Raw genomic sequence first — 21,509 nt, forward strand, 5'->3', positions numbered from 1 at the left:
CCTTTCCCCTCCCAGCCACATAATAATTTCTGGGACCCAGTGCAAAGTAAGAATGTGAGGCCTTTATTCCAAAAGTATAAAGAATTTAAAGATAGCAGGAGCATTAGATGGAGCGTGGGGCCTTTCTATGCACCAAGCCCTGTGTGACTGCCCATCACCCAGCCCAGGAAGGCAGTCCTATGCCCAGCCTGTCTCCCCTCCTGGCAGGCCCAGCCCAGCCTGGCCCTAGGGCCTGAGGATGGCAGAGGGGGACATGGGGAGGGGCCCTAAGAACTCAGGCTCCTCAGCTGGTGAGGGCTGGGCCTGAGGTCCCCATTCTGTTCCCCTCTGGGCTGCCCCAGCCCCAGCACTCTAGAGCCCACCTACTTCTGGGTCGCTGTGCCCACGGCCAGGCCCTGCCCGAAGGGCCAAGGGGCAGCACCGCTCTCCAGCTGGGCAGCAGCTTCATGCCACAGCACTGAGTCCGCCCGCCTGCCAGTGTCCACACTGTTCCTCTGTCCGCCTGTCCTCTCCTCTCCCTCTTGGCTACTGCTCCCAATTTCCAAAGTTGCTGGACCAGTTTGAAGCCTCTGCAACTCCCCAGCACTTTTCTCTCCAACTTCTCCTCCCAGAACTCCCCAGGGTGCTGTGGAGACCAAGCCCGACCCCCTGCAGACACAGCTCCATGGACACTCAATTCAACCCAAACCACACAACACGCATAGAGAACAAGGTGGAGAACACGGTCCCAGATCCACAGTAGCATGAAGGGGCCCACACACCCAGAGCTGATGCAGCCTCTCTAATCACCCCACAGAAACACAGGTCCACGTCATGGGTGCCCGGCTCCACACCCTGTCCTGAAAGCTTAGTGGGTTTCTTGGGCCCTGACTTTCCTCCTGGTGTCTAGGGTTTCTCTCCTGAGTGAAGGCCACGGATGGTGGGGCTTCAGGCAGGTCCTGGAACAGGTGAAGGATGGAAGGGGCTGAGTGCAGCTCCCAGGGAAGCTGGAGTGGCCAGGGCCTGCCCCAGGCACCTCCATTCCCCCAGCAGCCCGCCTCCCTGGTCCCCTAAGTCTGAATCCCCTCCCAGCCCTACTACTACTCAGCCAGGGACTTGGCCCAAACCCCTTCTGTTGTCTAAGTTTCGGTTTCTGCATCTGTCAAAGGGGGATTAGATTGTCTTCCTGCACATGGCTCTCGTGCAAAATAAAAATATTTCTAAAAATGAGGGTTAGAATGTTCTGTCTCTCTCCCAGGGCTTGGCCAGATCAGAGACACTCACAAAGGAAACTGAAAGTTCTGGTGCCACCGATCTCCAGTTCCCAGACCTAGGTGGGGTCCAGGGCTCCTTTACTAAGGAAAAGCCCCAGCCAGAAGAATTTCCAGAGAAAGCAGGACTGAGAACCAAAATGTTGAATCTGGCAGGTCAGAAACCCAGGGCCCATCCATACCAGCTGGGGTCAAAGGCAGAGTGTGGAAAATGAACAGCCATTGGGTGTAGACCCAGTGAGACGTGTGTTCTGGGAGGGGTGCAGATAGCATGGAGTGGCTGGAATAGGTGTGCCACAAGGTGACCTGCGTGCACAGTTTTCCTTGGTTCTCTTTTCTCATGAAGGCTCTGAAGACCTGGGATGTCACTGAAACCACCTTTGCAAAATTATGACTGACACAGTGAAAGAGATCTAACTTAATCAGTTCCATCTTGCTTCTAATCTCCAAGTTGTCTTTCTTCATTCCTGAGTGTAGGCTGAACTAACCTTGGGAGAAACTTAGTTTTTAGTTTATAGTCTAAAACAAAGACAATAACAGCCCTTTCTCAAAGCAGACCTCCTTCTTGCCTGAGGACTAGATTGCCTTTGTAGGATGGAGCAACATTAGCCACAAGATGAGAAATTTTGGTTTAGGAGTCATGCAGCTAGAGGTTACAAGATTCTGACCCTCTCTAAACTGCTCCTAAGATCAGTGCTTGAGATACTTTGCAGACCCTGCACTTGATAGATCAGCTGGCATCACCCAGATCCATAAATTGGCTCATTGGGACTTGTGGCCTCCACCTAGGAACGGATTCAAGGCAAGGAGACAGCTTCAACTCCCTATGATTTCAGTCCTGACCAATCAGCACTCCTGGCTCACTGGCTTCCCCGCCATCCACCAAGTTGTCCTTAAAAACTCTGCTCCCTGAATGCTTGGGGAGACTGATTTGAGTAATAGTAAAACGCTGGTCTCCTGCACAGCCAGCTCTGCATTAATTAGTCTTTATTGCAATTCCCCTGTCTTGAGCAATCGGCTCTGTCTAGGCTTGGGCAAGGTGAACCCTTTGGGCGGTTACATCACCACACCATTGATGGCTCCCTCTTACCTCTGGAAGTTGTAGGGATGCAAATTTGGCCTTCTGTAGGAGGGATGTAATATTGTGAAATATATATTTGGTCTTTGACCTCTGTTTCCTGGAGTACAATTTCTAAAATCTTAGAATCCCCCAAATGATGTCTTCTTGTGTGCTAATGATTGACTGATGGCTGGCAGCCCCTAGGGTAGCTTCAGGACAGGGGCTGGTCACCAGAGAGACCAAGGCAGGATTTCAGCCTCCCCTCACCCCCCATCCCCAGTCAAGGGAGGACAGACAGGTTGGAGGGTAAGTTGTTCGCCAATGGCCAATGGCTTAATGAATCATACCTATGTAATGAATTATCCACAGAAACTCAAAATTGCAGGGTTCAGAGATCTTCTGGATAGCTGAACACGTGGAGGTTCCTGGATGGTGATGCATCCATGGAGGGCATGGAAGCTCCGAGCCCATTCCCCATACCTTGCCCTACACATCTCTGCATCTGTATCTTTTGTAACATCCTTTATAATAAACTGGTAAACGTTTCTCTGAGCTCTGCGAACCACTCTAGCAAATTAGTTGAACTCAAAGAGGGGGTTGTGGGAACCTCATCTTGAAGCCAGTAGGCCAGAAGCTCCAGAGGCCTGGAGTTGGAACTGGTGTCTGAATGGGGGACAGAATGGTGGACTGAGCCCTCAGCCTGTGGGATCTGACACTATCTCCAGGTAGATAGTGCCAGAATTGAATTTTGGAGGGCACCCAGCTGGTGTCGGCTGCAGAACTGCTTGCCTGGTGTGTGGGGGAAAGCCCCCACGCATTCGGTCACAGCCATCTTCTGTGTTGTTGTCGAGTGAGAGAATAGAAAAAGCATTTTGAAGGCCGGGCGCGGTGGCTCATGCCTGTAATCTCAGCACTTTGGGAAGCCAAGGCGAGTGGATCACCTGAGGTCAGGAGTTCAAGACCAGCCTGGCCAACATGGTGAAATCCCGTCTCTACTAAAAATACAAAAATTAGCCGGGCATGATGGTGGGTGCCTGTAATCCCAGCTACTCAGGAGGCTGAGGTGGGAGAATCGCCTGAACCTGGGAGGTGGAGGTTGCATCGAGCCAAGAACACTGCACTCCAGCCTGGGTGACAGAGTGAGACTGTCTCAAAAAAAAAAAAAAAATTGATTTTGAGAGTTTTTTTTTTTTTTTCAGAAGGGATATCAGCAGAAACACCAATGTCTGCACTCCCAGCCCCGCAAGCACCTTTTGCAGAGAAAAGAAGTGAGGTCACTGGGTTTTATTTGAGTCCAGAGGGGAAGGCGTTGACTCCCACCCAGGCCCGAGTGCCCTGAGGCTGGAGGAGGGAGGCAGGATGGCAGCACAGAGCAAGGGCTTCCTGCCCTCCTGGCTGCCTGCAGACAGGAGTGGAGACCGTCAGAGCAAGCCCCAGCTTCTTTCAGAGGAGGGTAGAGTCCAGGACTAGAGCTCTTCTCTTGTGGCTGACACCTTCTCTGAGCAGGCCCCCTGGGGTCCCCCACATAGCAATGCCTCCAGAGCCCCTCGGCCTTGTTGGTGGGCTTCATAGATCTGGTCTTCTCCAAACTCCCCCAAGTAGTGCAAACATGTCCTGGAGAGCCTAGGGGAGCCCAGCAGGAGCCTCAGATGCCGCCCAGCCCACAGTGGGGCAAACCAAGGCTCCAGGAGCTTCATCCTATCCCCAAGCCCCGGGCATCACCTGGTAGGCCAGGGGCCCCCTGTGACCATCACGCTGATGCTTGGCTCTGGCCCCTCGCTAAGTCCTGGGCCTGTGAGACGTTTCACTTGGTCCACTTCTCGAACTCCGTAGCTGGTGGCAGTGGAGAGGAGAGGAGTACAGTTTTGGCAGGAGCCCAGCCAGGGAGAGACCCATCTCCACAGCAAGCTGGACACGCTGGGCGTTTGTGGAATTCAGAGAGGGAAAGCCCCTGGCCCAAGGTCACAAGGTGACCTTGTCCACTGGCCCTCTGCTCTCCCACTTGCTCTCAGCTCCAGAGCCCAGACTTCATCCCAGCCAGCCCCTCCCTTGGACTTGAGTCCTAGAGGAGTGTGTGTGTTGTGTGAGCGGCTGAGTGGGAATCTCCACCCACCAGGCCTGCCCTTGGAGGAGGGAGGTGGGGGCAGGATTGGCAACTCACTCCTGCCAGTTCCGGGAGCAGCTCCGGTCCAGGACATCTGTGTAGACCGACTCGCTCAGTTCCCGCCGCCCCCCAGAGTTTGAGGTATGAAGTTTGGTCTCTGCCTTTGCCAGATTTTGCCACATCTGGAACAAGGAGGGACTGGGAGGCAGGGCCTCAGGACTGCTGCTCAGTTAGGGGGAGGTGGGGAGGATAGGAGCAGAGTCTCTGGGGAGAATAAAGTGGCAAGAGAGCCGTTTGAGCAGGAAGCACCTGTGAGGCTGTTGCATGGCCCCTCCCCCAGCCCCCAAAGCTCTCTGGGATGGGGGTGGGGGATGGGAAAGAAATGCTGAAGTGGTAGGTGAGGCCTGGGCACTGGGGTCCCTCCTCCAGGGCACACCTGCCCAGTGGCAAGTGTCATTTTATTTTTATTTATTTATTTATTTAGAGAGAGTCTCACGCCGTTCGTCGCCCAGGCTGGAGTGCAGTGGTACGATCTCAGCTCACTGCAGCCTCCACCTCCCAGGTTCAAGTGATTCTTCTCCCTCAGCCTCCCAGGTAGCTGGGACTACAGGTGTGTGCCACCACACCCGGCTAAAATTTTGTATTTTCAGTAGTGACGGGGTTTCACCATGTTGGCCAGGCTGGTCTCGAACTCCTGAGTTCAGGCGATCGGCCCCGCTCAGCCTCCCAAAGTGCTGGGATTACAGGCGTGAGCCACCGCGCCCGGCCGGCACGTGCCATTTTAAACCACAAGAGCAAGGTAAGAAAAACTGGAGCCCAATATTCAATCACACAAGTACTCCCAGGCCCCCACCTCACAGAGACACTGGCACGCAGGCATGCTCAGCAGGTGTGTGTGTGAAGCCAGACACACGCATACTCACGTGCAGGCGCTCACACGTGTGCACTTGCACCATGTACACATAGCCAAAGCCGCCCTGTCAGGCTTGGGGAGGGAGTCCGGACTCAAGGATGGGCCTGGAAAGGGAGAAGTCTAAGGACAAGTGAGTGATTCCCTGGGGTCTCAAAATACTGAGGAGGTCTCCCAGATTGTCTGCTGTTAGGCAGGCAGATGGGTAAACTGAGGCATGGAATATATGAAAGGCTGCATCTGTGGCTTGATGCCCAGTGGTAGGGATTGGGGATCAAAGGCCGGTGGTGGAATGTGAGGTGGGTGGAGGGGTCTGGCTTGAGAAGGGGTGTGAGCAGGGCAGGGTGACAGTGGCGAAGGACTCACCTGGTAAGCCACAGCTCTGCAGGCATCACAGCGCAGGTGAGCGGGCATGTGGGCTGAGTACATCTCCTCATCATCCAGTTGTGGGGCTGTGGCTGTGAGTGGCGCCCTGTCCCCGAGGCCCCCTGGGATGGCCCAGGCTCCCAGCAGCAGCAGCAGCAGTGGCAGTGACAGCCTCATGGCCCCAGGAGCCAGTTCAGCAAGTGTAGTCTGTGGTTGAGGTGCAGATGTGTGTGTGCTTGTGTGGTGTGGGGACCGCCACAGAACACCTGGCCTAGACCAATGGGGAACTGACACCTCACCCCTCCCATCCTCCTCCCACTCCCTCCTCCAGGGCCCCGAAGATGCCACGTGGGCATTGTCCTCTAGCTGGACCCTGGCTCCAGCCATCTCAGCTCCATTTCACAGATAGGGAGCAATGAGGCAAGGAGAGGGGCTGGGCCTAGACAGGAACACATAGGGGCTGATACTGCCCACATCCTGTGATCTGGCCAAGTGGCAGGCACTGTGCTGAGTGCCTTGTGGGAAGAGTTGGTTGGCTGCCGTCATCATCTTTTTTTGTTTCATTGACCTTTCTGAGAAATGAGACTGTCATGTTTATTCTGCCTCTTCCGACACAAAGGCTCAGAGAGAGGTGACAAATCCAAGGCCACATAGCTAGAGGGGCCATGCTGAGAAACCCAAGCCTGATTGACCCCAAGGCTCCCTGGCCACTCAACCACCAGAAGGAATGAGGTGTGGCTGCCAGCCTCCTGGGAGGCAAGTTCAGGGAGACAGGGATGCTACATTGTTTCCAAGACACACATGGTCTCCTTCCCTAGCCCTGAGGTCCCCTCCACCCAGGCCATACCCAGGCATGGAAGGGCACTGTGGGGGGTGTTGAGAGGCCATGGCAGGAAATCAGGCACCTCACACCAGTTATTTCAGCCATGATGGCTCCATGGTCAGTGATTTATTACACACCAGGATGAGGTAAAGACACCTGGGGTGGCCCCAGGGCCCTCCATGCCATCGGAGCTGGCATCTCCAGCTAGAAAATGGCCAGTTGTTCTGATTCGTAGCTCTCCTAGTCAGCTTCCAGTCCAGGGCAGAGGGCAGGGACTGCTAGGGACCTGGGCCCCCTGACAGGCCTGGAACAACGAAGGCATCCATCCCCATCCCTGCCACTGCTTCTCATGGAAACTGTCCTTCCCAAACTCATCACATCACACACCAGGCTGGCAAGGGCCAGCCATTTCCGGTTCAGAACTATATACAGACCCCCACGCACACCACCTCCCACCTCATGCAGACCCCCCTCATCTCCCTCAGAGGCTCCTGGAATCTCAGGGCAACTGAAGTGCAGGCTCTGGGCCCTGTCCCTTGCTGTGACTGGTCTGTAGGGCCAGCCCCTCTCTGGGCATTGTTGCCACATCTGTTACTGGGGAGTGGAACCTGCCAAGAGCTTCAGATCCCTCTGGATACTCCACCAGGGGTATCGCTTCTACTGCTGGCCCTAACCCACCTTCTGGCCACATAGAGGGGTCAAGAGGCTCCTGTGGGACAACAGCCCAACCCTCCTTCTTCTCAGAGCTTCCTGATGACCATTTCACCTACTCCCGATGTAGGGGGTGGGGGACTGAAGCCCCACCCCTGGCCCAAAAACGAGTCAGCTCAGCTCTGAGGGCCAGGCTCCCCATCTTCCCACCCCAAGTTCCAGGCTCACCCCCAACCCAGGCCCTCCCTGTATTCCTTGCTTTGCCTCCACCTGCTGTCCCCCGCCTTAGCTCTCTTTCTCGGAGCCAGCCTGGCCTGGGCTGTACTGGCCACTTTCCCCCCAGTAACCTCCAGGGCCAAAGCTCAGCTCCTCTTCCTAAGAGCAGACTCGACAGCCAGAGTCCTTCCTGCCACCTCACCAGGGGCACTGGCCAGCCTCACCTCAGCTGGGCCCGCCATCAGGGAGGGCAGACAGTTCCCCGCCCTGTCTCCTGCTGCTCCCGTTCCTGCTGCCCCACGGCAGCCACAGCACCTCCTCTGATCGGCTCCTGGGGACAAGCCCAGGGATGCCTCACTTTCCCTATTTGCTTGCCCGCATATACACATATACACACACCCACACACCACACCACACCACGCCCTGGGAATGCCTGGGAAAGGGATACATAATTTTGTTGGGGGAGGAAGTAGGCAGCCACTTCCTGGGTGACTCCAGCTCCACCAGCCTCGGGGCTCAGATTCATTCTCTGAAGATCACTTCCTGTCCGACGACTGACTGGGATGGGTTAAAGACAGAGGCAACGGAAAGAGAGGAGGGTAGGGGCTTGGATGCCAGAATCTCCCAGGCATCCAAGGGCTCCAACTCCACGGGGATCGGCCCGGGGCCTCACAGCGGGAACAATGAACCCTTGCCGGGCTGGGTGGGACCTGAACTGGAGGGCGGCGCACAGAGGAGCAGAGGAGGTGCGGGGTTGGGGGTCCCGCTCACCGGCAGGTAGTAGGTCCCGTCCAGGGGCCCTGCCTCAGAGACCCAGGGTAGCTGGGGGCTGCCGAGGGCCTGCGGGCCCGGGGACGGTGGCAGAGAGAGGCTGGGTATAGGCCCATAGGCGGGCGGGTAGAGGCCGAGCCCCAGGGCCAGAGGGGTGTAGACGCGGTGGGGCGGCCCGGGAGACGAGGGCGGCAGCAACACCTCCACGTACTGCCCACTCTCAGGGTCGAAGAGCACCCGCAGCCGAGGCTGCCGCGGCGCCTCCACAAAGTAGTAGCGGCCGCTCTCGGGGTCCACCAAGACCTTCCCCAGGGGCGCGGCCCCGGGCTGCCTGCGCGCTCCCTGGGAGGGGCTTTGCGGGGACCGGTCCGTGGGAGGCGCCGAGGCAGCGCGGGGCTGGGCTGGGGCCGTCCTGCCCGCCAACGCCAGGGGCTCCCGCGGGAGTGGCGCCTGGACGGCAGCCGCGGGCTCGGGGGCCGTAGGTGGTGTCTTCGGTTTGGGTGCTATCCCAGGGCTCGGGCTGGCTTGCATCTGAGGGGAGCCGGGGCGGGGCGATCGGACCCCTGCTGGCCCTACGGGGGAGCGCTGGGATGAGCTGCGGGCGCCGCCTAGAGGGCTGGTGCGACCGTCGCCGTCGGGGACCAGGCGCTGGGCCTCTGCATCCCTGTTCTCTCCTCCAGGGCCGCGCGCTCTCACTCGCGAGGTTACCTCGGGCCGGCGACCCAAGGCCAGGGCCCCAGGCAGGCGGATCTCTGTGCGCTTGAAGGGCTTCGCCGTGCTGTTCTCTGCCCTCCGCCGCAGGACCCCGTTGGGCTGTGAGGCGTCCCGGGCGACCGTGTCGAAGGACGGTTCGGGAGGCTCGTAGGGGTGCGGCACCACCGGTAGAAAATCCTTGATGAAAACGGAAGTGTAGTGAGCCGGGGCGGGGGGCCCCAGTGCTGGCGGCTCTTGCGTCTTGGATTCGCCGCCCTCCTCCCCGCAGGGGTCGGCAGGAGGCGCAGGCAGCCCAGAGCCTTGTGCTCCTGCCGGGAAGCCTGGCGCGTACGTGGTCTTCACCAACTTGCGCACGTCTCGAGGCCGCGGAATGGCCATGCGGGGGCGTCCCGAGGCCGCCTCTCCAGGACCCAAGACTTCCGGGCACTTATCCGCGTCCAGGGTGCCCACAGGGTGGCTGCCGGGCGGCTTGGGTGCTGCTACCTCTGGGGACGGCTGACTCCCTCCAAAGGCAAGATCTGAAATTTCCCGCGTGGATGGACTCTGCATCTCTGTTGGTTCTGGAGTCCCGGGTGCGGACGGTGTAGGCGGTGCCAACTCCTCCTGAGTTAACCCATTCTGAGCTTCCTGAGTAAATGCTATCGATGAGCCTGGCCCCATGGGATCCCATGTCTCTTGGGGAGATGGGCCCCAAGTTCCAATAGGACGATCTGGAGCCTCCCACGGGAAGAAGGCCGGCGGGGACGGGCTGCTACGTGGCTCCACCGCATCCGCGACTGCCGAATGTGGAATCTCCCACAGGGAAGGGGCTTCGAGGGACGGGCTCCTTTCCCCAGCAACACACTGATTCCACTGGGAAAGGATCGGAGGGGAAGGGCTTCTCCTGCTGACAGTTTCCTCGACGGCGGGATTTTGATTTTCCCACTCGGAGGAGGCTTCAGGGAACAAAGGGCTACTCACCCTCCGAGTAGTCCGATCCCACGGGGACAGGTTCTGGGGCGACGGGCAGCGAGGACCCCGTACAGCCCCATTTGGAGTCTGCCATGGCGGGGACGGGCTCCTTGGCCTCACAGCCCTACTCGGAACCTCCGAGGGGATCCTACACTCAAAAGGCGGACTCCGTGCCCTCTGAACAGTTCGATCCGGCGCCTCTCGCGGGAACCGAGTCTTCCGCGCCTCCTGGATCTTCTCCTCTGACTGAAGGAAGATGCTGGAACTAACAGGACCCAGCGGCTCCGTCCCGGGCGCAGGCTTGTCGCGCCGAATCGCGCGCTCGCGGAGGCTGGGCCACGGCCTCGGGGCCTTGGCGGGGGCCGAATTATCTTGTACGCGAAGTGGCCGAGACTTAGCCTTCTCCAGGACCACGCGGGTGCTGCAGGCCGTTTCCCGGGTCTCAGGTTCCGACCGCCCCGTGGGCCCGAAGGTGGCGCTGCTCGGGGCCGGGGCCTCGGGGCTCAGTTTTCTGGCCAGCGCCGTCTGCACGAAGCCCGCGGCGGCCTGCAGGGGGCCCAGCGACTCGTCCAGGGAGCCGGTGCGCAGGAGCAGCCGGGGGCGCGGCACGCCGGCCGCCCGCGGGGGACTCTGGGGCCGGGGGCGCAGCTCGATCTGACGCTTGGGCACTGTCCGGGGCCTGGCGGGCGCGGCGCCCTCCTCCAGAGCCACCTCCACACACTCGAACTGCGCTGGGGCGGCAGGACTTGGCCCACGGGGCCGCAGCTCTAGGTAGGTGGCCCAGCGGGAGCCACCATCGGGGACCTGGAACTGGCGTGGGACCGCGGCGGGAGACGCTGGCCCCGGCGGCAAAGGGCGGATGAAGGCCGGCTCCGTGAGCTGTTGTTGCGCCTCGCGATCGTCTGCGCCGGAGCAGCCGAACAGGGGTCCGACGCCGAAGATGACTTCCATCTCCCCCGACGGCAGCGTGCGCAGCTGGGGCTGGGGTGGCCGTGGGCCGGAACCTGGGCCTCGCGGGAAACCCGAGCCGGGCCCGTGCCGCTGGCGGCTATTCTGGGCGCTGACGGACAGGCGAGGCTGCGCGCCCGCCCCCCGCCCAGGAGCCACCCAGGGCCAATTCGCTGGGCCTTCCGCGTCCGGCCCAACGTCCGGGGGCTCCGGAGAACCTGGAGCCGTGTAGTAGGAGCCTGACGAGCCGGAGGAGTCCTGGCGCCGCGCGGGGGCCGTGGGCAGCTGCCTCGGGATCCCAGGCAGGGCTGGCGGGGCGAGCGCGGTCAGCATGGTGGGGCCGGACGCCGTGCACTATCTCCCTCGCATTCGCCTCCGCTGGTGGCGCCGGCACTGTCCCCGCCCCGCCCGAGGATGCCGTGGGGTCACCGCGCCTTAAAGCGGCCGCGTCCACTCCTGAGCCAGCGGCGCCGGCAGCAGAAAAGACCTGGGCCCTGCACCATTCCCTGTCCAGCCCCCATGCCCAACTAACCCCCTTCTCAGGCACAAGCCGGAGTACCTGGGGTGGGCTCCAAGCTTTGGCTGACAGGCAGGTGAGGGAATGGCAGGCCCAACTTTCAAAGCCTTGGAGCCAGGAGTTAGGCCCAACTCCACCTATCACAGGTGAGGAAACTGAAGCCCAGCAGGGATCCGCCTGAAGTCAGGCACTGCTGTGTGCAGTTCAGGCTGTGAGCGGGTGAACCAGACCTTCAGGCCAGGAGACTCAGGTAGAGCCAGCAATTTCATCTTCCCCTCAGCCCCGGGTGCCTTAGCATCACTGCAGGGGACCCCCATTGCCATTGCTGGCCTCAGCTAGAGCTCTTAAGGGTGCACACACCACCTTTCTTGACCCCAGTTACACTCTTCCTGATCCCCTTCAATAGAGTGAAGAGCACCGCTAGAGGCTTCCCTGACTCTTCAGGGCCTCAGGAAGGTACTACCCCTGGCTGGACCCACTGCCCTCGGTGGGACCTATTGGAAGGAGCTGGAGTGGACAGCTCTAGCTTTCACAGTCTGCCTCAGCACCTAGAATAGGCCCTGGATACCGATGTGGGGTCCTACGGGAAGCTTCGAAGTAGCTTGTGGTCCCAGCTCCAAAGGCCCCTGCGGCCAGAACAGCCCTGTGCTCCCCCAGGTATTCACAAGGCCCTAACTTCAGCCCCCACAGCCTTAGGACCTGCGCTGGGGACAGGCGCTGGTGGGGAGGCAACCACCACCTGTCATTGTCTTACAACTGTGGGCACCACTTGCCCTTAAACTTCTGGCTTCAAGGTCCTGCTATGACTCAGGCCCCAGCTGGCCCTGGAGCAAGAGCACTGCCCCCTCCTGTGCACTTGGCCTCAAACTGACCCAGGACAGGCTACACTGGGCTAATCTGACCCCTGAAGTGGGTCCTCTGCCTGGGTGTGTCCCCATGATCACCTAGGGGGCACTCGGTGATGGCTTCTGAAAAAATGTTGCTGCTCCATCCCATCCAGCCTTGCCTGTGCAACTTGTGCAAATCGAGGTCCCTTCCCAGATTGTCTCTCCACCTTAAAACCACACACAGCATTGTCTTTTCTCTTCCTCCCATTGTGAAGCTCCCGTTTGGGGGAGGTGTCAGCAGGTGCAAATGCAATTTGCAGGTATAACATTATTGTCATGTGATGGAAACTGACTTCCCAAATTCCTTGTGGTTCTGGAACCCACTGTCTTTGAAGTTTCTGGTCAGGGCTTCCAGCCCTATAGTCAAGTTGGGAGAGTTAAATTTACCAGGACACTGGGAGTGGGGTGGAATATTACTGGGTAACCAGGGCTGTTTATATAGGAAGGGATTAAATACCCAAAGGAAGCGGTGGTGCCTACCAGACAACAAAGACCCAGCTCCTCCCCTAGGCTACAAGCCCCCACCTTGTGGACCTCTACCACTACCCAAGAGGGAGGGAAGTAGCAGGGGCTAGAGGCTGGGGACTCCCAGAGCAGAGAAGGCAGAGGCTGGGGATTACAGCCAGAGAACAGGAAAGCGGCGGCCATTTTATTTTTCCCTGGGATGCTGGTGGCTGCGGGCCTGACGTGTCCCTGAGGCTTTCTTATGCTTCTGGTCCAGCACTTGGGCCATGTAGCTCTCCTGCTGCTTCTGGATCCGGAAGTCAGACATGTGATTCCTGCAACGGAGCCGGCTGGTGGTGGGCTGTGGACAGCCGAGGGTAGGTAGGGGCCAGAGGTCTGGCTCCCCAGTGTCATCAACCCCCAGCCGGGCCCAGACCCCTCACCTGAAGATCTGTTTCTGCTGGCTGATAACTTGCTGCAACTCTTTAATCTCATTCTCTTTGCCATTAAGTATATCTTCTTGCTTTATAATGTGAGACTCAATCTCTGTGGGGGAGAGAGGCAGGGAGGAGGGGTGGTTCCCATCCCAGGGCTCCTTCCTGAGATAAGGCATTCCCTCACGGGGCTTTTCAGAGCTTGGCTCCCCACCCAAGAGTTCTCCATGAAGAACTGCTAATACCTTAGTATGAATGAGTTTATTATGCAGTCTTGGGGGAGTGCAGTGTTTGAGGATTGTTGTCAATGACTTCACAAGTCTATTCTGGACCAGAGGACCCACATGAGGGCAGGAGAAGGTCCTTGGAGAGAAGTGGGCAGGCCTGCCCAAAGGCTGGAAGATGAATGGCGCCTGCCCTCAACTCCTGCAGGTCTTTACAGATGTTGCCTCCTTGGAGAAACTCTCCCTCATCAAAAAATTACATTTCCCAGTACTTCCTGTTCCCTCTTCCTGCTTTCTCTTTTTTTTTTTTGTATTTGAGACTGAGTCTTGCTCTGTCGCCAGGCTGGAGTGCAGTGGCATGATCTTGGCTCACTGCAACCTCCACCTCCTGAGTTCAAGCAATTCTCCTGCCTCAGCCTCCCGAGTAGCTGGGATTACGGGCGCCTGCCACCACGCCCAGCTAATTTTTGTATTTTTAGTAGAGATGGGGTTTCACCATGTTGGCCAGGCTGGTCTCGAACTTCTGACCTCAGGTGATCCACCCACCTCAGCCTCCCAAAATGCTGGGATTACAGGCGTGAGCCACCATGCCCAACATCCTGCTTTATTTTTCTTAACACTTTTACCTAACATACCATATACTTTACTCATCTGTCTTCTCCGCTGCTGGGATGTAAGGTCCACAAGGACAAGGATCTTTGTTTTATTCACGGCTTTATCCCTAAGGCCTAAAACAGCACCTGGCACATAGTAGGTATACAAAAAGTATATTTGCAGACCGAATGAACGGGATGTCCCTGGGGGTTTAGGACTCAGAAAAAAGACCTAGTTCAGTCATCCCAGTCCAAACAAACTTCCCGAGGGCTGGCTGGATGCCCAGCCTTGTGCTAGGGCTTCAGGGGTGGTGGGAGAAGATGGGAGTTGCCTCGATTTTCAGACCTGTTTCCTCATTTCAAAGATGGGGAAAGAGACAGCCCTATCCCACAGTGGTCTGGGGAGGACCCAGTGAGATAGTGGTGGCAAAGCCTACCCCCAAATTAATCGTACATTTGAGGCAAAGATGACTTTCTGAGGCAGGAGGATGGCTTGAGCCCAGGAGTAAGAGAACAGTCTGGGCAACATAGTGAGACCTCGCCTCTACAAAACTAAAAAAAAAAAAAAAAAAAAACTAGCTGGGTATGGTGGTGGAACATGCCTATAGTCCTGGCTACTTGCTGAGCCAAGAGGATCACTTGAGCTCAGGAGTTGGGGGCTGCAATGAGCTATGACTGTGCCCCTGCACTCCAGCCTGGGTGACAGAGCAAGACCCTGTCTCTAAATAATAAATAAATAAATAAATGATAATTTTTCTGTGTTGGATCAAAATCCAAGGAGGCTGTAGGGATCTGGGGGTGCTTCATTTACATAACTGCCCCACATGGCACCTTGGAAAATTCTGATTCCCATAGAAAGAAAATCCTACTGTCTTCAAAGGTTGGACAAGGGGCCAGGCACAGTGGCTCATGCCTGTAATCCCAGCACTTTGGGAGGCCAAGGCGGGTGGATCACCTGAGGTCAGGAGTTTGAGACCAGCCTGGCCAACATGGTAAAACCCCGTCTCTACTAAAAATACAAAAATTAGCTGGGTGTGGTGGCACATGCCTGTAATCCCAGCTACTTTGGAGGCTGTGGCAGAAGAATTGCTTGAACCCAGGAGACGGAGGTTGCAGTGAGCCGAGATCGTGCCATTGCACTTCAGCCTGGGTGACAGAGCGAGACTCCGCTTCAAAAAAAAAAAAAGGCCAGGCGTGGTGGCTCACGCCTGTAATCCCAGCACTTTGGGAGGCCAAGGTGGGTGGATCACAAAGTCAGGAGATGGAGACCATCCTGGCTAACACGGTGAAACCCTGTCTCTACTAAAAATACAAAAAATTAGCCAGGTGTGGTGGTGGGCACCTATAGTCCCAGCTACCTGGGAGGCTGAGGCAGGAAGATGATGTGAACCTGAGAGGCGGAGCTTGCAGTGAGCCGAGATCTCGACACTGCACTCCAGCCTGGGCGGCAGAGCAAGACTCCATCTCAAAAAAAAAAAAAAAAAAAAAAAGGTTGGACAAGAATTAACTAGAACACAAACTCTGAAAATACAGAAATGTCTAAGCATTTAAGATTTCAAAAGAGAAGACCTGGTAAAAAGTGAAGGCACAGCATGGAAAAGAGGAGACAGGTGAAGGGAGAGAATGAAGACATGAGTTCACCGGGTCATGGGACGAGGACTGTTGAACCTCCTTCCCAGGCGTCCAGCTAAGTGGAATTAATTACTTGTGAAGTTCGTTTGGGAAAAAGAATTAGAAATTTGTGTGACTCTTTGAAAATAAAAGGCTGTGGCACCCGATGGTGAGAGAATGGTTAGAAAATCCCTTTGAGAGTAAAGAACTATGTAAGTGTAAAAACCAAACTGAAACCACACAAGGGGAGTTTGTAGGGGTGGGAGGCACTGGCCAGGGTGAGGTTCACATCACCAGACTGGCTCAGGAGGGCTTGTGTCCCACAGGAGGGGTTTAGAATATTCTGGGGGAGGCAGCCAGGACCTGTCCCCATGACACACACACCTTCCAACAAGCAGATCCAAAGCCCCGTGAGCTTGACTGATCTCTGTTGGAAGGAAATTACCTAGGGGAAGGAGGTCTCTGGCCCTACCAGGAAAGAACCCCAGGTTCTTTTTTGGGAAGTAAGGGGATGCCCAGGGAGAGGGCAAGACTGAGGGGACCAATGGTCTCGAGCATGGGGGCAGTGACTGCCTGTTGCGCCCTGCCATGGCAGGAGCCAGTGACCAAACTACTATGAGACCCTGTCAGCCTGCCTGGCCAGATCAAGATGTCAGCCTGCTGCCATCTTCCCAGTGAGAGCACTCACTAGGGGAGAGAGAAGGCTGAACAGGTGAAAGGCAGGGTACTCAAGGCTCCACGTGGGAGCCCCACCAGTAAGGACCTTGAACCTCTTGCGCTTGGGCTCTGGCCTACTGGAGATCTGCTGCAGTGAACAAAGCAGATGTTGTGCCTGGAATTCATACCTACTTTTTTTTTTTTTTTTTTTTTTTGAGACAGAGTTTCACTTTTGTTGCCCAGGCTGGAGCGCAATGGCATGATCCTGGCTCACTGCAACCTCTGCTTCCTGGGTTCAAGCAGTTCTCCTGTCTTAGCCTCCTGAGTAGCTGGTATTACAGGTGCCCGCCACTATGCCCGGGTAATTTTTGGTATTTTTAGTAGAGATGGGGTTTCACCATGTTGGCCAGGCTGGTCTCGAACTCCTGACCTCATGTGATCCGCTTGCCTTGGCCTCCCAAAGTGTTGGGATTACAGGCATGAGCCACCGCGCCCAGCCCATACTTAAACTGGGTAAGGGGAGTTTAGCATTCCGGGAAATGAAAGGGGCTCCTGAGGTGTACGGGCATGTGTAGCTGACTCAGAAGGTGCCCCACAACTTATGGCACCAACTGAGCCAAAAAAGTGGCCCCCAGGCATCTGCACAGAGCAGAGTTGAAAACTGGCAGCCCACAGATATTTTACTTGGCCTACACGATAGTTTTAAAATTTCAAAATCAACTGCCAACACTAAAAAGTCAGAAAAGCTTCCATTAAAACTTGGTTTTGGCTGGGTGCGGTGGCTCACGCCTATAATCCCAGCACTTTGGGAGGCTGAGGTGGGGGATCACCTGAGGTCAGGAGTTCGAGACCAGCCTGACCAACATGGTGAAACCTCATCTCTACTAAAAATACAAAAATTAGCCGGGCGTGGTGGTGCACACCTGTAATCCTAGCTACTCGGGAGGCTGAGGCAGAAGAATCACTTGAACCCAGGAGATGGAGGTTGCAGTGAGCCATGTGCCACCGCACTCCAACCTAGGCAACAGAGCAAGACTCCATCTCAAAAAAAATAAAACAACTTGGTTTCACTGGGCATGGTGGCTCACACCTGTAGTCCCAGCTACTTGAGAGGCTGAGGTGGGTGAATCACTTGAGCCCAGGCATTTGAGACTAGCCTGGGCAGCATAGTGACACCCAGTCTTAGAAAAATAAAAATAACTCTTAGTTTCCATTTTAAAGATCTGGCAATCCTAGCCCCCTGTCACCACATGCATCCTTCCCTATTGAGTCCTGACCCTGAGACTAAGGATCAGGTCCCAAATAGGACAGTGCTTGCCCTGTGTTCCTCTTGTATCAGTTAGGAGTAACCCATCAAAAGTGGGAAAACAAAAGGTGGACTAAGAAGGTTGTATGTTTCAGGAAAAATGGGAGCAAGCCCATTCCTTTATGACGGTGAAGAATATAGTACACCGACTGCTTCCCTCATTTCCGTGGCCTGCCTGGTCCCTTAAGGCCTTTTCGAAGGTGTGGCCCACCCGGGCCTGCCTGTATCCTCAGCTGGGGACAGGTGTTAGAGTGAAACCCTGCCTTTGACACAGGCACTGGGTGGTTAGGAAAGAGCCCGTTTATATAACCATGGTGGAGAGCACGGGCCTCCCGCCTACCATTGCACTTGGTGATGAGCTGGTCCTTCTTGCTGGACTCCTGAAGGACTTTGCTCTTGACACTGGAGAGCCTGGGTGGGGAAGATAAGATGGGAGGGTGGGCAGGCTAGCAAGCAGATGCATCCCCCAAACCCCACACCCCGTACTGAGGCCCACTCACGCTTTTTCAAAGGCCAGCTTCTCTTTCTCCAGCTGCTTGGATAGCACCTCTACCTCTCCGAGGGCAAACTGTAACTTCTCCTCTTCCTTGGCCAGGAGGACCTTGGTTTTGGCATGGGCAGCTTTCTCTTCCTGCAGGGGCAGCAGCAGTCACCTCATTACCCTAGGCCGCCTTGGGTCTCCTAGACTCCCTTAACCAGCCCCCCTTCTCAGAGGGACACACAGAAGCCAGAGCACAGGGAGATTCTGGCCACCTTGCTACAGGGGCTGGAGGTTCTCAGAGGCCGACCTTTCTTTTTTCTTTTTTCTTTTTTCTTTTTTTTTTTTTAGACAGAGTCTCACTCTGTTGCACAGGCTGGAGTGCAGTGGCATGATCTCAGCTCAGTGCAACCTCCACCTCCTGGGTTCAAGCAATTCTCCTGTCTCAGCCTCCCAAGTAGCTGGGATTACAGGCGCCTGCCACCACGCATGCTTGGCTAATATATATATATGTATGTATATATATATTTTTTGTATTTTTAGTAGAGACAGGGTTTCACCATGTTGGCCAGGCTGGTCTCGAACTCCTGACCTCAAGTGATTTGCCCGCCTTGGCCTCCCAAAGAGCTGGGACTACAGTTGTGAGCCACCGCACCCATCAGAGGCTAATACTTAATGAGCCTGCCTAACCACAGGGATCCTGGGAAATGGGGGAAGATTAGGAGACCGCAGAGGCCATTACTTACCACCAGCTTCTTCTCCACTGCCTGGAACTCTTCTTTACTGACAAAATTTTCGTCCTGGAGAACCATCTGCAACAGAGCCTGGCTGAGGGAGGGCCTGGGGCTGGAGTAGAAGGGGCGCCCTCTAGGGACCAGGACCAAAAGCGGATAACAGGATGATGCTCGTGGTACCTAGGATGAGACTGAGGCCTTGGGAAGGGAGAATTCGTTCCACAGATAAACTGAGACTCAGCTCTAAGTGCTGCCCTCAAGGAGCAGCCAGCCTCATGGAGGAGGCAGTCCACAGCTAGCACTTCTAACATGTTGTGTGCCTTGATGGGGAGACATAAGGGGATCTGGGGCTCAGAGGAGGCCCCAACCCAGCCTGGGGAAGGGTCAGAGTCACTTCCGGAGAAGGGGATGTTAGACCTGAGATCTGACTGCTATATAGGGTGGGCCAGAAGAGGGATAGAGAGAAAAGCACTCTGGATGGTGGGGACACACATGCCAAGGTCAGCTGCCAAGAGGAAGACCTGGGTACCTTCAGGGAATCAAAGGCAATTCAGTGCCTAGAGCTCCATATATTTTGTTGAATGAGAGCATTAGGGTAGCAAATAGGACAGGTCTCTCTCCCCTTTCCCCCACATTCAACTTCCCAGAAGGGAAGAAATTGTCTAAGAACAACTTAGAATGAGAAATAGATGTGAAGCCAGTTTTATTTCTGAGATGGAGATACATCCTAACCTTCTTATCAAGACAGGAAAACAAAACCAGAAAAACCATGAACTCCAGCTGGCCAGGATTCTATCATGCCTACCCAGGTAATCTGTGACTGCAATGCTTTGCACCCATTAGCTGGGGTTTGATTGAGAAGGCAAAAGCTAAGGCATGTAAAGTTCTTGGAGGCCCCTAAGTTAGCGCTGGCAAGGGCCAAATCTGCGCTTACTGCATTCAACACGGCACTGCCTTTGACTCTCGGGAATGGTGTCCATAATAGAAGGGATGACAGTTTCTCTGCCTGCACACAAGGGCCATGGGAACTCAGTGACGTCATCTCCACTGAAAATGGGGAAACTGAGGCTCAGGGACTCTCTACCAGCTCTTGCAGCAACCAGGCAAACGCAAGGGAGAATATGGCTTGATTTTAGTTAAAATTCCCTGGTTCAGGAAGGTCCGCCCCTTTTTGGCTCCACCCCTACCGACTGAGCCCGGCCTCCTCCTGATGACGCCATGGGCCATGCGTTCTAGGCACGGCCCCCGCATCGGAACAGGTTCTGGCCCCGCCCCCACCAGTGAGGCATCCGGCCCCGCCTCTCCCCAAACTCCTCTGGCTGCATACCACGTTCCTCAGCTGGTGGATTAGTTCCTCCTGAGACTCAATCACGTCCCGCAGTTGATCTAAAGCGAGACACACAGATCCTGACCCCGCCTTCGACCACCCGAGGGGCGTCGCCATCTTCCGCCCCCGCCAGCTAGTTGGAAATGGCTGCCTCGGGGGTGATCCTCGTCGTCGCCCACCAATGAGAATGCGACGCCACAGAGCACCCTGGCAACGGGGGGCGGGGACTTCCTATGTTAGCGGGGCGAGGGGCCGCCTCTTAAAGGAGCCGCCTGGAGCGGGGAAACTGCTGACAACCCTTAAGGCATTTAAGTTTACAGGAAATTGCGCTTTTATTGCGTCTTCTGTTTCTCACGCAGTCCTGAGAAGCCGGCAGGGCCCGGCTTGTACTTTCCTTGCCTGCGAGCAGGCAACACTCAAAACACCAGCCCTCAGCCTTCACCCAGGGCCTGTTAAACTGCATGACCACGAAGCAAGAGCCAGCATAGGCAACTCCTGCATCTTTAGCTTCTCATGCCTCTTTCTCCAAATCTTTATCCTAATCTCCAAATTTCCTCCATTGTATGAGATTCCAGCCTCCTGGAACACACTTAGTACTTAGGGGTCCTAAGCCTAAGCACGGAAGATAGACGAAGATAAAAAATGAGAATGGCTACACCTGAGATCAAAGTCTTCCTACTCTGATACCAGGCTCTGGGCACTAGAGTCTGCACTAGAGTCATGTGCCACCACCCGAGGAGGAGGACCCTGAAGAGATTAGGAGGACTGAAGAGGGCTTGAAGGAGGAGAGTTTAGTAAAATGAAGTCAGGGAAGGATACGGTGATTACGCACACTCACCAAGTCTCTATTGAAGGCTTTTTTTTTTTTTTTTTTTCTTGGAAACCCAAATAAGATTAGGTTTGGAGAACATCAGAGCGAATATATATTGTGTTCACTATTTCGTGGCACCGTTATGTTTATATTATTTCATGTGACCCTCATGGAACTCCTATCAGCCCCTTTTTACCTAGGCTCTATGAGAATGAGAATGAATAACTTGCCCAAGGTCACTCTAGTAAGTTGTGGAACGGAGTTCTGCTATGGGCAGTTTGGTTCCAGGGTCCGTGTTTTTGTTTGTTTGTTTTTTGAGATGTAGTCTCGCTCTGTCGCCCAGGCTGGAGTGCAGGGACGTGATCTCGGCTCACTGCAACCTTCACCTTCCGGGTTTAAGGGATTCTTCTGCCTCAGCCTCCCAAGTAGCTGGGATTACAGGCACCCGCCACCACGCCTGGCTAATTTTCATATTTTTAGTAGAGACGGGGTTTCACCATGTTGGCCAGGCTGGTCTCGAACTCCTGACCTCAGGTGATCCGCCCGCCTCGGCCTCCCAAAGTGCTGGGATTACAGGCATGAGCCACCGCGCTGGGCCTGGATGCTGTGCTGCATTTGTGTTGCACGTCATGGGTGGAAGTTATGGAATTTGATACCCCCAAGTAGGAAATGACTATACTAACAAGGAGTTTGGAAAAAAAGTTACCAGTGACTATGAAAGG

General features: G+C 55.8%; 3 protein-coding genes across 6 annotated transcripts; all 3 read right to left on the reverse strand.

The window, feature by feature from the left end:
• Positions 1-3,579: 3,579 nt before the first annotated feature.
• On the reverse strand, positions 3,580-9,048 carry MZB1 (marginal zone B and B1 cell specific protein). The gene is made up of 4 exons (XM_001172512.6): positions 5,691-9,048; positions 4,472-4,596; positions 4,033-4,143; positions 3,580-3,933 (listed from the first exon to the last, which is right to left on the reverse strand). Exons 1-4 carry the CDS (start codon positions 6,075-6,077, stop codon positions 3,777-3,779), a joined length of 780 nt encoding a protein of 259 aa, XP_001172512.2. The 5' UTR covers positions 6,078-9,048; the 3' UTR covers positions 3,580-3,776.
• PROB1 (proline rich basic protein 1) lies at positions 6,606-12,445 on the reverse strand. The gene has a single exon (XM_054685209.2). It carries the CDS (start codon positions 11,095-11,097, stop codon positions 8,050-8,052), a length of 3,048 nt encoding a protein of 1,015 aa, XP_054541184.2. The 5' UTR covers positions 11,098-12,445; the 3' UTR covers positions 6,606-8,049.
• SPATA24 (spermatogenesis associated 24) lies at positions 12,408-20,163 on the reverse strand. 4 transcript variants are annotated; one of them, XM_016953908.4, is made up of 6 exons: positions 19,977-20,061; positions 18,662-18,761; positions 17,938-18,068; positions 17,778-17,848; positions 13,056-13,158; positions 12,408-12,973 (listed from the first exon to the last, which is right to left on the reverse strand). In XM_016953908.4, exons 2-6 carry the CDS (start codon positions 18,725-18,727, stop codon positions 12,532-12,534), a joined length of 813 nt encoding a protein of 270 aa, XP_016809397.1. In that variant the 5' UTR covers positions 18,728-18,761; positions 19,977-20,061; the 3' UTR covers positions 12,408-12,531. The 4 variants fall into 4 exon arrangements, with proteins under 4 accessions (XP_016809397.1, XP_009448032.1, XP_001172583.1 ...); XM_009449757.5 differs by having other exon boundaries at positions 12,418-12,973; positions 18,662-18,727; positions 19,977-20,163; XM_001172583.5 differs by having other exon boundaries at positions 12,785-12,947; positions 18,662-18,727; positions 19,977-20,160.
• Positions 20,164-21,509: the final 1,346 nt, after the last annotated feature.

Source organism: Pan troglodytes, chromosome 4, assembly GCF_028858775.2.
Source record: "Pan troglodytes isolate AG18354 chromosome 4, NHGRI_mPanTro3-v2.0_pri, whole genome shotgun sequence".
In the NCBI taxonomy this organism is placed as follows: Eukaryota; Metazoa; Chordata; class Mammalia; order Primates; family Hominidae; genus Pan; species Pan troglodytes.